The sequence below is a fragment of the Hypomesus nipponensis genome, chromosome 14, assembly GCF_054491055.1.
Source record: "Hypomesus nipponensis isolate SF chromosome 14, ASM5449105v1, whole genome shotgun sequence".
NCBI lineage: Eukaryota > Metazoa > Chordata > Actinopteri > Osmeriformes > Osmeridae > Hypomesus > Hypomesus nipponensis.
Genome location: NC_140374.1, coordinates 413,615 through 429,501, shown reverse-complemented (window position 1 = coordinate 429,501; position 15,887 = coordinate 413,615). Strand labels below are relative to the sequence as shown.

The 15,887-nt window shown below is 49.0% G+C and overlaps 1 protein-coding gene across 1 annotated transcript in view; it reads left to right on the top strand.

Annotated features, from left to right (window-relative positions):
- myo9ab (myosin IXAb) overlaps positions 1-15,887 on the top strand; it is a 92,987-nt gene that overhangs the window by 9,388 nt on the left and 67,712 nt on the right. Inside the window, exon 2 of the mRNA XM_084671981.1 lies at positions 10,310-11,312. Coding sequence (XP_084528107.1) covers positions 10,410-11,312 — 903 coding nt within the window. The 5' untranslated portion in view covers positions 10,310-10,409. The remainder of the gene's footprint in view (positions 1-10,309; positions 11,313-15,887) is intronic.

The window sequence follows — 15,887 nt, the reverse complement described above, 5'->3', positions numbered from 1 at the left end:
GCATTTGCACGTGAGCTTAGAATAGTTCCAGGGTCAGAGACGTGTGCAGTGCAGGGTTATCTGAAGCGGGGCAGAACCGAGAGGTGAGGTCAGAAGAGCATGTGAGACCCTGGCAAGCCTCCAGCTCCTCATGAAGCATCTGCTGTGAAAGCAGCAAGAGTGTGACATTAAAGTGTGAGAGTCAGTCTGACTACAAGACCAGTGGAAGTGAAAGGATCAGAAAAGAGAACCTTGAATAAGTTCCTCTTCCCTATCGGAGATGTTGTCCTCAAAGTTACAAGGATGATGGCAGGACGTAGACGGGGTGGTTGCAGCATTGTAGCGCTTTCCTAAAACACTTCTCTTTTGTGTGTGTTAGAGGGAAGAAACTTTGAGAGTGATTGAAGGAGACAAGTTCACAGCTGCCAATGAACTACAGACACTTCCCTCTTGACTTTACTAGACGGGCCCAACTGAAATGTTAAAATGCACCTCATTAGTGTTAGTGAACCTCTGGAACAACACTCTAGTTTGGAAATCAAAACTTGACCTCATCAGAACATACTTCTGCATGGATAACAACCTCCTCTCGAACACTAACTTATACTATCAATATCTCCCTTACTAATGAAACACTTCATTTCCATCCAGCAACTTCCTTCCAAAACACCCACAGAACCAGAGTGGGCATGTCGTCAGCCTGTTTGGGTTGTGTGGTGTGTCAGAGGGCCTGCATGTTTACAGGCCCTAAATGGATCCTGTTGGAGCTGAGATGTCAGCCTTGGTTGCGTTCCACTTGTTTTATCCCCGTGATCTCAGCTTGTTGCTGGTCTCCTCTATTCCCTGCCTCTGGTATCTCAACTGTCGCTGCTGGACAACACGTTTCTGTGTGTGTGTCTTTACATTTTGAGTCAGCTGGTCAGGTTTTTCAGATTTAGATGTACTCCTGTTTTTGTGTCCCTGTTCTCATGATGCACTTTGTGTACCATTGCAGTATTGTTGTAAATACAGTGAGCTCAGTGTTGGGGTGATGGGTGTTCCTCTGAATCAGCGTTCTGCTAAGAGGATCAGCCTTGGTCACTGCAGCAGCCCTCAGCCCTCTCTACAGTATCTCTGCTGACCTCAGGAGATGATGTTTCCCTTTCCTGTCTTTGGGAAGGCTTCACTTCAAACCCCATTGTTGCTCTTCCTACAATCCTGAGGCAAGCTGAGTCAGCACTGGACTCTCCTCTCCATCTATCACTTCTTATCAGGGATGAAGATTTCATCTGGTCCTCCTCAGACGGCAACACCTCCTTCCTTTCCCTCGTCCAGCCTCCCTCCAGTCGGGGGTTCCTAGGGAAACTGGGTGGCAGGGAGGGGTGCCGCCATAACACGGCAGGATTGTACTTACTGTTCTCTCTGAGCTGCGTCGGTCAGATCCAGCGCTGGGAACTACAGATAAACACACAGCCCTCTGAACACAGCCCTGCAGCCCTCTGAACACAGCCCTGCAGCCCTCTGAACACAGCCCTGCAGCCCTCTGAACACAGCCCTGCAGCCCTCTGAACACAGCCCTGCAGCCCTCTGAACACAGCCCTGCAGCCCTCTGAACACAGCCCAACAGCCCTCTGAACACAGCCCTGCAGCCCTCTGAACACAGCCCTGCAGCCCTCTGAACACAGCCCAACAGCCCTCTGAACACAGCCCTGCAGCCCTCTGAACACAGCCCAACAGCCCTCTGAACACAGCCCAACAGCCCTCTGAACACAGCCCAACAGCCCTCTGAACACAGCCCAACAGCCCTCTGAACACAGCCCTGCAGCCCTCTGAACACAGCCCTGCAGCCCTCTGAACACAGCCCTGCAGCCCTCTGAACACAGCCCCAACAGCCCTCTAAACACAGCCCAACAGCCCTCTGAACACAGCCCAACAGCCCTCTGTCAGGTTCAGCTCTTTCTCTGAACGCACAGCACTGGTAATCCCTCCGGACAAGGTGGCTGTTTAGCATGTTTGTCCGGATGTTGAGTTCCTCAAGTGTTGTTTTGAGGCCACTCAAACTGAAAAGCCACTGTCACATAAGAAACAATGTTCTCTCCATCTGAAACACTGCAGTTGTGGCTTTGTGGTATTGAGTCAGACTGCCTGCATGTTTTTCCACATGCACATACGCATGCATTAGATGTTGACCTGCTTTTTTCTTTGGTGATCGAGGGAAGGCAGATGTTGATGTGAACCTGTTGTGACAGGGTAACAGTGAGGATGAGCTGGAGGAAGCAGCAGTCTTGGTACTGGGCTAGGGAGGTGAGGGTGTTTGCCGTGGTGAGGAATGAATGAATACATTAATATGTTGTGTTCCATCACTCCATCAGCAAAGCCCTTACCATGTAACTTGGTTTAGTGTTTGTGTAAAAAATGTTTGTAGTATGCACGTGTGTGCACAGAAACACACACACACACACTTCCTGCTGGTGGTGACATGTTCAATCCTCCGTCCAGCGCTGAGGGCTGTTATTAAGGCCACATTTGCTTTTCCTTTGATCTCTCCAAATGGCTTGGCCCAGTCGTTAATTACAGCCCGAGTAACTGTCTGCCCAATTCTATTATCCAGCAACAGAACTGCTGCTGGTCGATACCAAATGGAAATGAAGAGGAAAATGAAGTAAGGTGACAGGTATTGATAATTTCTGGACGGTCAAAAATCTATTCATGGGACCGAATGCCTGCAGTTGGCAAACTGGATACGATCAGAGTAATGGAAACTGGATCAATATTTGTAATGTTGCTTCCAGTGGATGAAATGACGCCATTTAGATACATGAACCCAATATACCATTGGTGCTGTCAAACGGGGCTAATGAGATAACAGCTAACGTAGGAATTCAATTGAAGAAAGAAACTAGAGATGACTTCCTCTTTCTCTTTGACCTTCGATCATGGAAAAATCTTTGAAATAGTTTTCACCAGTCCACCCAGAGCCAAAGAGGTGGTTGGTTGTGTTCTGGTGTAGCGGTCACTATGATTCTGACTCCTCAAACACGGCAGTGTTTCTGTTGGCATACGTCTCCATGTGGTAGCGTGTCTCCTCTGACTCCTGAGGGCTTTCATCTGATAGCGTAGGGGTGTGAACCACCAGCAAAATTATGTTTAAAAACCTTGAAAAGTCAACCTCATTGAATGTAATTATGTTTTCTTTTACAATTGGGTTCCTCGTAGTAATAATACATGAAATGTAGAGAGTGAAGATATTTCCAGAAGCCTTTGTTCATTTTCCCAGCTGCACTGTCATCCACAGATGTTCAGCTGACTGTCTTTGTTGAAGCTTTCTTCTCTACAGATTATTACGACCACGACAACACTCACTTACAGTGTGCCTGAGGTCTGCTTTCACATGCTGTCCAGTTGTGTTTTCAGATCACATTTCCATAGTTTTACTGGAAGGACACTTCTCTGTGCTGGCTGTGTCTTGTAGGGCCTTCTCAGACTTCAGCTCCATCAGTCACGCCTGCCCTAGAGACTGCAGGCCATGCTCCACCCCCCAGACGATGACATTGTCTTCTGCCAGTAAGCCCAGATCAATACAGGTTCGTTCCTCTGCTCTTATCGAGCCGCCCTCCCCCCGCTGGCTGTCTGTCGGAGCCGAGCGTCCAGGAGGAAGCAGAGATGGAGCCACCTCAGGCCCATAGCTGCTCCGTCATCTATCTGAATAACATGCTCTGTCTGGGGCTGCATCCACTTCAAATCTTCAGTTTGTGCAAATAATACACTTGGACAGATTGACTGTAGGCTGGAAAACGTCTTAGCAAGATCCAAGTGCACTAGTTCTGGATATTTGGCCGTGACTCTGAGATCATCTAGTTGTAACCAGGAGCTCATAGGCCCTCTGTGTTTCTGTCCACTTTCTGTGTTTCAAGTGTCTCAGGTCCCAGTGGACTGTGTGAGTGTTTTCACCTCCGGCTCTGATAATGACTCTCACTTTGGTCTCACCTCAGAGGGTCACCATAATCAGTACAATTCCCAATACATTCAATATAATGCAGTATATTCCATATATTTTGTTACATCCAGCGCTCACTTCACTTGGCGTTTGTAGAGGTACCTGATTGCACATCCAACATCCTCTGTTCTGTCTTGATGTGCCCCATACTGTCATTTTCAGTAAAAACTGTACAGTAAGACATTCAAGAGTCCAATCATCCCTTAAGAGGTTGTGATGATCAGAATATCTCATCAGAGGTCTAGTCAACAATACATCCAGCCAAAACCGTCTGAGCCAAACTGTCAGGGAGAACATTAATCACATGATATGTTCTGTAACGGTTTTATCTGTAACGTGAAACCAGAGGGTCTGGAGGAGCCTGAGGGTTGCAGGAGGAACAGGGGGAGAGCGTGCTCTGTGGGGAGTCAGACATCTACAGTCCGTGTCTGAGACCAGGGAGGGGTCGTCTCAAATCAATACAGCAGCCCACAGTGGTCTGTCTGTAATGCAGTTACTCCATTAGTGTGCGTGTGCGTGTGTGTGTGTGTGTGTGTGTGTGTGTGTGTGTGTGTGTGTGTGTGTGTGTGTGTGTGTGTGTGTGTGTGTGTGTGTGTGTGTGTGTGTGTGTGTGTGTGTGTGTGTGTGTGTGTGTGTGTGTGTGTGTGTGTGGGGTGAGCACATGTGTGTCTGTGTAAGTGCGTGTGTGTTCAATGATGCACCATGGTGTGGCCCGTGCCAGCCGGAGAGCAGCACAGCCAGGGTGATGTCATCTGGGCTGTGGCCCTGGGGCTGTGCTGGGGGAGGGAGGTAGCTCTGTACCATGTCTATCGCACACACACACACATACATGCACATCACACGCACACGAACATACAGAAACGCACTATGTCTGGGGCTTGGGTGGGGTGGACATATTCATGTCCATGTTTCTATTAGCCCTGTTTTGATTCCTCTTTCCAGCCTCTCTCTCTTTCTCTCTCTCTCTCTCTCTGCCTAGCCCTGAAGCACTCCAGCTTGCTCTCTCTCTCATTCTGCTCTGAGCTGCGATCAGTTTTCAGGAAACAAGAGACCTCCCACTCCTCCCCTTCCCCCTCTCCCCTCCCATTCCTCCCCTTCCCCCTCTCCTCTCCTCCCCTTCCCCCTCTCCTCTCCTCTCCCTCTCCTCCCCTTCCCCCTCTCCTCTCCTCTCCCACTCCTCCCCTTCTCCCCACACAGACGCTCTCTGCCCTGTCACACTCCCTGGACGTGGGGCTGACTGGACTGAGAGGGAGGGAAGAAGAGGAGAGTTCTGGGAAAGACAGGAGGGGGATGTTGTCTCTGCCCTGCAGTTGAGGTTAACTTTATGGAATTTTGATCTGGCGGTCTGATTTTTAAGGATATTTCTTGAGAAAATGGTGGCCTGTGTTGGAAACCTGGTGTTTCAGGCCATGCAGCGACTCCATGTGGAGTGCGAGGTGTTGAAGCAGAGGAAGAGGATATCTTGGTCAAGCTTAAAGGAGACGTCCTCGTCCTCAACTGGCCGTTGTGCTTTTGCTTTAAAATTTCTTTCTGGCCCAACAAAGCACGTGTGAATCATCAAGTGAGTCTCCGTCCCCGAGGACAGATGCTGACACGCATGCAGAGACGCTCTGCTGTTCTGATTGACACTGCTCTCTTTCCCCACGTAGACTGTCTGCTAGATGTGTCTGTGCAGATCCTGCTAGCCTTCTGGGGTCAGGAATTCTTCCACATGTCTGTCTGACATTCCCTGGAAGCTAAAAATCTTCAGCTGCACAACTGGAACCTTCCCGGGACACAAACGCCATCCACAGTGATCCTGACTGGTCTTTGTTCTAGTAAAACACCATCCAGTTAAGAGTCGGTCAATGTCTTTCCCTCTGCTCAAGACGTCTAAAACTTAGGAAAGAGTGCTTTAAAGGAGTGGAAGGATTGGTGGATTGGATTGAACTCTGGTCTCCATAATTCCAGCCCTCTCCTCCATGCCTGTAGTCACCCTCCAGGTCTAAGGGGATGTGGAGCTGAAATTTCAGATCAGTTGATAAAAAAATAAATAAAAAAATATCTTGATTAGTTGATCTGACACATTTCTTTTAAGGACATTATGCCATTACAACCTCAGACAGTGGTTCGTGATAGAGGGGAATATCTAAATGGCAATATTGTCAGTTGGAAAAACAAGCACGTACCAGAGAGTCTGAAGAGTTGCAGAAATGTGCAGAAGTGTGTCCTGATTGCTGAGTGTTTCAAACCACAGACTGCTGTGAAGGAGTATGTGATGGAAGAAATGGTGTGTTTCATGTGTGTGTGGGATGGAATGTGGGGTTGGTATTCAACATTCACTTCATCTTAGTCTCATGCATTTCAGAGGCGTTGCATAGACTGTCTATAGGCAGAAAATACATTCAAAGTTGAAATGAGGAACTACAAGGCTTGTATACTGGTGAAGACCCAGGAAGGGATTTCAACTGTCTGCAAGCAGTTGGTGTGTACGTGTGTGTGTGTGTGTGTGTGTGTGTGTGTGTGTGTGTGTGTGTGTGTGTGTGTGTGTGTGTGTGTGTGTGTGTGTGTGTGTGTGTGTGTGTGTGTGTGTGTGTGGTTGTGGAATGCACAGGTTTGGTGTTTATTGCTCTTGTATGAGTGAGAACACAAACTTAAGGACTGTTTGCTCTCTTCACTGAGTTTGAGGAAGGAAACTTGCAGGATAATTGGTTTTAGTTTGGTGGTTGAAAGAGTTTTTTTCTGGATGGACACAGTTGTACTAACGCTCTTTCTGTCTGCTTCAGTCCATTTCCTTCATGCTATCTTCAACAGTTTTTCCTTGTTTTGTTGTTTGTTGAAGGAACAGTGTTTTCTGGGAGCTCACTTTCACCTGAGCAGGAGCTATGACCCTTGCTGACCTGCTAGAGAACTTGCCTGCTGTGGGAGGAAGCTTCCATGTCCCTCATGCCTCCACTACACCACTTCCCCATGGCCCAGCTTCTGCCTTATCTCCACACACTGTGAACTACATGGACTCAACCGTGACCAAACAAGACAAAACAAACACTATCCCCTTCCCCTCCGCTCCCTTACTCTGCTCTGCTTCTGGCCTGGCTGGTATTAGTTAGCAGTAAGCTCATCCTAGTAAAGGATCTCTGCAGGGGATCACATAGTCTTTTGTAAATAGGTCCTTGAGATTTTAGTTGCTAAAGGTCATTGTCGTTGCTGATTTGATGTCCCTGGGTTAGGGTTGGACTCGCAGGCCTTCAGCCCAGAGCAGGGTGACGCCTCATGGCTTGTCCTGCGGCGCTTGGGGATGATTCATTGTGGTTGGGTGGCGGTTGGTTTCGTGTCTTCTAGGGCAGTGGTAGCTACACACAGATCTGTCAGGGCCTGAGCTCCCTAACCTGACTCTTCACCTCCTGTCTGTCCATCAGCCTCTGGTGTACCAGACGAGGGCTGTTCTGGTGTACCAGACGAGGGCTGTTCTGGTGAACCAGACGAGGGCTGTTCTGGTGAACCAGACGAGGGCTGTTCTGGTGAACCAGACTAGGGCTGTTCTGGTGAACCAGACTAGGGCTGTGCTGGTGAACCAGACGAGGGCTGCTCTGGTGAACCAGACGAGGGCTATTCTGGTGAACCAGACGAGGGCTGTTCTGGTGAACCAGACGAGGGCTGCTCTGGTGAACCAGACGAGGGCTATTCTGGTGAACCAGACGAGGGCTGTTCTGGTGAACCAGACGAGGGCTATTCTGGTGAACCAGACTAGGGCTGTTCTGGTGATCCAGGAATGCTGGTATGTTCCTCTGGGCCAGTTACTCAGACCAGAAGGGGCTCTGGGTTTAAAATGGGGCTGAGCCAGACTTGTTGCTGTCAGCTTTCCTCAGCTATTAGGCCAGTTTAGCTGGAGGGTTCACTTAGGTGACTTTAAGACTGGCTTTTTCATTCCTCTCTCTCTCTCTCTCTCTCTCTCTCTCTCTCTCTCTCTCTCTCTCTCTCTCTCTCTCTCTCTCTCTCTCTCTCTCTCTCTCTCTCTCTATATATATATATATATATATATATATATATATATATATATATATATATATATGTATATATATATATATATATATATATATATATATATATATATATGTATATATATATGTATATATATATATATATATCGTTCCCTCCCTCCTGCTGAAACTCTTGTGTTGTACAGTCCTCCTCAAGGCCTTTCTATCCCCAGTGTCTGGGTTTGTATCCCTTCTCAATGACTTAACAATTCAGAACAATAACAGACCGTACTGTATGTAAAGAAAGAAATTAAGAATGATAGGCCCCAGTTGTCCAGTTTAACTGTATTGTGACCAGGTGCATTTAATACTATCTCTCTGTCTCTGTCTCTCTCTGTCTGTGTGTGTGTGTCATCTATCCTCATTGAAAAATCTTTGTTCCCCCGTGTGCTCCCTTCCTCCCCAGCTCTCCAGGAGACAACTAGACGTGTTGGCAGCAGTCATAACTCCCAGCCCCAGCAGAGGCTTTGATCAGGGACTGACGGCTAGCCTCTTGCGTAGCCCTGCCCCAGCAGGCTGATGGTGTGACAAGTACAGGAGAAGAGTGAGAGAGAGAGGCCAGACGTTTTAATGAACAAACGCAAAAATGCGGGAGGAGTGGCCTCATTGGCCCTGTGTCTGCAGACAGTAGGGCCCCTGGCCAGCAGGGCCCTGTGTGTGAGTTAGTCTACAGACAGTAGGGCCCTGTGTGTGAGTTAGTCTACAGACAGTAGGGCCCTGTGTGTGAGTTAGTCTACAGACAGTAGGGCCCTGTGTGTGAGTTAGTCTGCAGACAGTAGGGCCCTGTGTGTGGGTAAAGGCCGATTTATACTTCTGCGTCTCCGTTAACGGACAGACGCACGCACGGAGTCGGACGGACTGGTTGAATTTATACTACTCCGACGGCTCTGCGTGCTGAAAGCAGTTCACAGCCAGAACAGTAGATGACGCTGCACTGCGATGCTAGCTAGGTTATCGAAAGGTCGGAGCAAATTTACAAATGAACCATTTCATCAATAAAATAAGAACATTTTCAGCAACTACACTGTCCATTTCTCATAACATTTTAATTCAGATGCTGATTTACATGTACTGTTTAGCTGAAATAAGAGTTGTAAAAACTTACAACAATGGCGGTCAAAGGATTCTGTTCTCTTGTTGGTCACGGCAATCCCGCCCCCCACCCCTGACGCAATACGGACCAATCATAGCCAAGGGGTATCCGTAAAAAGACGCACGGACAGACGGATAGTCAGGAAAATCAAGAGGCGCACGCAGAGCTGTGCGAGGGCTCTGCGAAGACACGCAGAGGGCGTTTCTTGAAGGAGAGGGCGTTCCCCGTGTGCGTGTGCGTAAAAACGCAGAAGCATAAATCGGCCTTTAGTCTGCAGACAATAGGGCCCTGTGTGTGAGTTAGTCTGCAGACAGCAGGGCCCTGTGTGTGAGTTAGTCTGCAGACAGTAGGGCCCCTGGCCAGCAGGGGCCTGTGTGTGAGTTAGTCAGCCTGGCCTGGCTGTGTGGTGGGTGACAGTGGCACCATGTTGCTCCCCAGTCGACAAATCCAGCAGGTTCATTCAAGCCGCTCCGGGACATGTCATGGCTGATTGTACCTGCCTCCCAATCACCATGTTCCTGCCTTACTCCTTGACTCCCAGCTAATGAGAAAATGAGCAAGAAGAAAACCCTCTTTCTAGTGCTGTGATTCTGTTATCGTTCATAATTCATTAAAACGGTCTTCTCACACATAGGCCAAGCTCATATCTGTGCCCAGTGTCAATGATATTCTCTAAATACAGTAGCACAGTTATTGTGTCTTTGTGTGGCTGTGTAATTGGAACCTTTTCTCAAGACTCACAACTGCAGCTCTGTGTTACTGTACTCTGGTCTCCATGGTCAATGGTCGCTCCAGAGTCAACAGGGAAGTGGTGAATTAGATCATTGTGTTCTCATTAAAGATACTTCTGTGTGGAAGGTGGCAGCTGTTAATCTTGGCACACAGGCACGGTACTAGGATTATCACACACACACACAAACCCACTCACACACACATGTCCAGAGATAAGCTGGGGCCATTGCTTTTGAAATGTATGAAACTGCTACTGTTCCCCAGTGTCTTGTCTGGCCATACATCTCTCTGTGTGACTCACAATCTATATCTCCTCATTGTAGTTGTAGAAGTGTTGCAACAATAGGATAGTGGTTCTTCAGACAAAAACAAAAGGTCCTATTTTCCTCTACTAGTCAGTCATGTGACTTCAGTGCTGACATCACTCTGACTCCTGTAGGAGGTGAAGCTTCTCTAACCTGCTCCTCTTCTCTTTCCCCTCCTCCTTCATCCCTCCTTCCTGTCCTCCAGCTGTAATGTCCTGAGCTGGTCTTCCAGGGAGGGACGTGCAGCGGCCGAGGTAGCCACGGCGACAGCAGCATCCGTTGCGGATGGGACCTACTGCGCCACGATGAGCCTTCAAGATGGAGGCTGCAGCTACGCTAACTCCGCCAATGCCGGCCATGCTAGCGGGAGCATGCGTAGGCGCCTGGAGGACCAGGAATTCACCCTGCGAGTGTACCCTGGCTCCCTGGCTGAGGGCACCATCTACTGCCCCGTCGCTGCCCGCAAGAGCACCACTGCTGCCGAGGGGATCGAGCGCCTCATCGAGCGCCTGCGTCTGGACCGCACCAAGTGCTACGTGCTGGCGGAGGTGAAGGAGTTTGGGGGGGAGGAGTGGATTCTCAACCCCAGTGACTGCCCCGTCCAGAGGATGATGCTGTGGCCTCGGAACGCCCTGGAGAACCGCTGCGGCCTGGGCAGCGGCGAAGACTACCGCTTCCTGCTGCACCAGAAGAACCTGGACGGCTCCATCCACTACGGCGGCAGCCTGCAGATGTGGCTGCGCGTGACCGAGGAGCGGCGCCGCATGGTGGAGCGAGGTTTCCTCCCCCAGCCTGCAGGGGGCGAGCACCCAGCCGACCTGTGTGCCCTCCCTGAGCTGACGGAAAGAGCTCTGCTGGACAGCCTCCGCGCCCGCTTCCGCCAGGAGAGCATCTACACCTACGTGGGCAGCATCCTCATCGTCATCAACCCCTTCCAGTTCCTGCCCATCTACAACCCCAAGTACGTGAAGATGTATGATAACCACCAGCTGGGCAAGCTCGAGCCACACATCTACGCCGTGGCGGACGTGGCATACCACGCCATGCTGCAGCGACGCAGGAACCAGTGCATCGTCATCTCCGGGGAGAGCGGCTCGGGCAAGACCCAGAGCACCAACTTCCTGATCCATCACCTGACGGCGCTCAGCCAGAAGGGATTCGCCAGCGGGGTGGAGCAGATCATACTGGGAGCGGGGCCTGTGCTGGAGGTAACCATCTTTTGTTCATTCCTTTATTTTGCGCTGTGAAGACAAGGAGTGGTTTATGGATTCCTTGGTTAAGTCTTATTTCACTAGCAGTAAATGTATTATCGATCCCAGGGATAGTCTTTCTTAAGTGGTTGTACTGTAACTAGAGAATAGTGCTGCACACAAACGCCAGGCTGAAGCGAATCCATGTGTTGTGAATTAGAGGTCATGGTTTGAGAAAGGAAGTGACACAAGCCAGTAGAAATATGAAGACAAGTCAATGTGTTATTGCAATTGTGGTGGAATGTCTGAGCATGGAACAGAGCATGAAATGGATTACAAACCAGTTTTCCTCGGATGGAATGCCTGAACATGATGGAAATCTATATTTAGTTAAGATTTTCAACGTATGAGTTTATACGTTATTGACCCAGAAACGGTGCTTAGCAAGGTCTGTCTCTGTAGCTTCAGCAAAAAAAAAAACATCAGAATGTCGCCCAATCCGGGATTATGGATCAATTATGGATTATGCTCTGTGTTTGGGAATTCTGTGTATGAAAAATCAAGGACTACTGAAGGGCTCTCATGGTGCTGAAGTCAGATTTCTGACAGGTTGTCCATGCATCAGCTTGAGCCTGTTCAGTACCCGGCTTGTGTAGCATCATCTCCAGCAGCATGGTGATATCATGGCAGGATATGCACCCTTTCAGCATGGTGATGTAATGGCAGGATATGCAGCATGGTGATGTCATGGCAGGATATGCACCCTGTCAGCATGCGCCGTCCATGTGCCAGCAGGTTGAACCCAGGCTTTGATGTGGTCAGTTGGGTGTGTAGTTGTAGTCTTCAGGAAACATTAAATCCGTTTTTATTACATTTACATTCATCAGTCATATAGCAGACGCTCTTATCCAGAGCGACTTACAGTAAGTACAGGGACATTCCCCACGACGCAAGTAGGGTGAAGTGCCTTGCCCAAGTACACAACTTCATTTTTGCACAGCCGGAAATCGAACCAGACCTTCTGATTACTCGCCTGGTTCCCTAACCGCTCAGCCATCTGACTCCCTATTAGAGTCATACAAGTGCAGATATCCTTGAGATCCTGCATGCTCAAGAGAGACAGTCGTAATGCCGTTTACCAGAGCTGGAATGTTGGTTTAACTCATAACATGTTGTGTGACATAATAATAACATCATCACCACTAGCATTTGACAGACAGGCTGAGATGGAATTGGGATTTGGCATTGATGAATATACACCCGTTAACGTATACCTGTCAAGATTCCCATAACAGGACCGGCAGCTATTTGAGCCGTCACATAGGCCTGCGGTATGGCCTAAAATATTTATCACGGTATAATTCGTAAGCAATCAGTATCGGTATTTCGTAAAACAGTATTCTTAAGACAGTATCGGTATTTATCACGATATATTAGTCATTCGTAAAATGTCATGACAACGTGATCCGCACAGCAGCGGCTAATCTACCACACTCGGACGGATTTGGATTGGGTAACTCCGGTGTGTTACTGTCACATGAGTAGAATTTTCCGAATTTTGCAGCGTTTAATTGCCACGGAAGATCGACTTCTCAGTAGCCTATACGCGTTCAACAGTAGCCTACGTTTATGGGATTGCAAAAAAACTGTTAAATATTTGTTAGCTCTAGCTATAAACAATTATTACATGGCTGAATACTCGATTCTGTTGGCATAGCCTACAATAAACATACATTTCACAATTCTAACCAACCTGGCATTGGATTTGTCAAACGCATTGTGGTAGATTAATTTTCGCGCACATGCAAAGCCATGGCTTTCAGGTGGTGAAAGAGATTGCTAGTGTTTCCACCTTGGGCTAGCACAATTCGACGACACAACTTACAGAGTAGGCTACTGTTTGTTGGTCGATGTCGGATAACTTGAAACCAAATAATTCCAAACGGCAGAGGCTCAATTTTTTTTTTACCAATTCTTCTTTGTCTGGCAAATCAACCATTGGCGTTATTTTCACACATCATTAACGCTTGCTTACACTTGCCAACTAAAGCAGTTTACTCATATGAATGTTTGCTTCCTCTGGAGTTGCGCTAGTTTGTTGACTTTCATTGGCTGGCACAATGCATGCAGCGTCCATGCTGCATGTTTTTTTGTAAAAGATACAAATTTGAACTAGCCCACTAGGCAGTATCACTTGACTTATATTTTATACCAAACAGAAACACTTTACTAATATATTTATCAATATATTGTGATATCCATGATATGGTAAAATCCATATCATGGCACAACGCGATACCGGTATTTGCGTTCATACCGGTACACCGCCCACCCCTACCGTCACAAACCTGATAACCCCAGAGATAGACCTCTATAATGGGAACCCATACATTGTTTTTTGGCCTGTGTGTGTCCTGGGCAATCGCACCCCTATCAATCATCTGGTATAAGGGCCGGGAGGAGGGAGGGGGAGAGAGAGGGGGAGAGACAGAGAGAGAGGGGATCACAACCAGACGCAACAGTTTTTCAAACTCGCTCCTGACAAAGACATTACATAGGTCTCTGATGTAGACATGCACAGGATCTACTGTTATGTTTAAAGAATTTAGGACGCATTCCTACACGTTCAGCATTTAGGATAACATTCCTTCAGCTTTTAGATACTCTCAGAAAAAAACAGAAGTCATGTTTTGGGACTTAATAACAGTTTTTAACCACATTTCTGGTGATAAGCACATTCTGAAAGCACAAGGTTACAGCCTACCCAAACAATACTGTTTAGCTGTTGAGTCTGAACTGGTGGATTGTGCCGTGGAACAGCTGAACATGACATGACATTGCCGAATGACACATTCTGGTGAGAAGGTCTCTGTGGAGGCTCTGCTCTAGCTGCCTGGCTGGTTTCCCGTAGTGATGCCTGTTACAGGCTGGTCTCCAGTAGTGTTGCCTGTTACAGGCTGGTCTCCAGTAGTGATGCCTGTTACAGGCTGGTCTCCAGTAGTGTTGCCTGTTACAGGCTGGTCTCCAGTAGTGATGCCTGTTACAGGCTGGTCTCCAGTAGTGTTGCCTGTTACAGGCTGGTCTCCAGTAGTGATGCCTGTTACAGGCTGGTCTCCAGTAGTGTTGCCTGTTACAGGCTGGTCTCCAGTAGTGATGCCTGTTACAGGCTGGTCTCCAGTAGTGATGCCTGTTACAGGCTGGTCTCCAGTAGTGTTGCCTGTTACAGGCTGGTCTCCAGTAGTGTTGCCTGTTACAGGCTGGTCTCCAGTAGTGATGCCTGTTACAGGCTGGTCTCCAGTAGTGTTGCCTGTTACAGGCTGGTCTCCAGTAGTGTTGCCTGTTACAGGCTGGTCTCCAGTAGTGTTTTCTGTTACAGGCTGGTCTCCAGTAGCAATGCCTGTTACAGGCTGGCCTCCAGTAGTGTTGCCTGTTACAGGCTGGTCTCCAGTAGTGTTGCCTGTTACAGGCTGGTCTCCAGTAGCGATGCCTGTTAAGACCTTGTATGCCTGTGTTCCTTGGTCAGCTGTACTGCTGCTCTTGTTCCCCGTGTTTGTGGGCTCTGAGCTCATCTTCAATGTTTGTGTTGCGAGATTGCCTGTCTGTCGCTTGCTTGGATGTGTGGGATCATTTTAAAGAGTGCTTTTCTGGGATGGGCATTCTGCTGATGCTGGCTGTAGGCTGGACCAACACAGGTGGACAGGGGCACGAACTGACATGTGTGTGTGTGTGTGTGTGCAGTCTCCCCTCTCCCCCTCTCTCTCCCTCCATCTCCCCCTCTCCCCTTCAGTCTCCCCTGTGTGCTGCTGAGTGGGGTGCTGCTGAGTGGGGTGGTGCTGAGTGGGGTGCTGCTGAGTGGGGTGCTGCTGAGTGGGGTGGTGGTGCTGAGTGGGGTGGTGGTGCTCAGTGGGGTGGTGGTGCTGAGTGGGGTGGTGGTGCTCAGTGGGGTGGTGGTGCTCAGTGGGGTGGTGGTGCTCAGTGGGGTGGTGGTGCTCAGTGGGGTGGTGGTGTTCAGTGGGGTGGTGTTCAGTGGGGTGGTGGTGCTCAGTGGGGTGGTGGTGCTCAGTGGGGTGGTGGTGCTCAGTGGGGTGGTGCTCAGTGGGGTGGTGGTGTTCAGTGGGGTGGTGGTGCTCAGTGGGGTGGTGATGAATGTTGCTCCTCCGGGGCAGCAGCATGGCTGGCTCAGGCTGGATGAGTCACTGCATGTCTGCCTCTGGCATCCACAGACTCAGGCATATAAACCGAGTCTCAAACCATCACTATCGCTTATACACATGACCAAGTAGAAATGAGCACACACACAGATGCTCATGTTTGCTAAAGTGGTCTGAATTTGTTCACCTTCTCTGAAGGTTACAGCTGCAGCCGTGGAGACAGTGTGTGAGTGTGATGGTCTGAGCTCTTTTCTGAAGGACACAGTGGGGGGCCTGGGGAGAAAACATCCCTGCCAGCCTCGCCTCTCTCTTACTCACTCGCTCTCTCTCCCCCCCCCCCCCCCAACATGACGTCATGCCAGCAGTATCATCTAACAGCTGGCCACACCCAAACACATCCCTGGATTCATTAAAGATCCTGTAACACTAATTCCATGGTTTG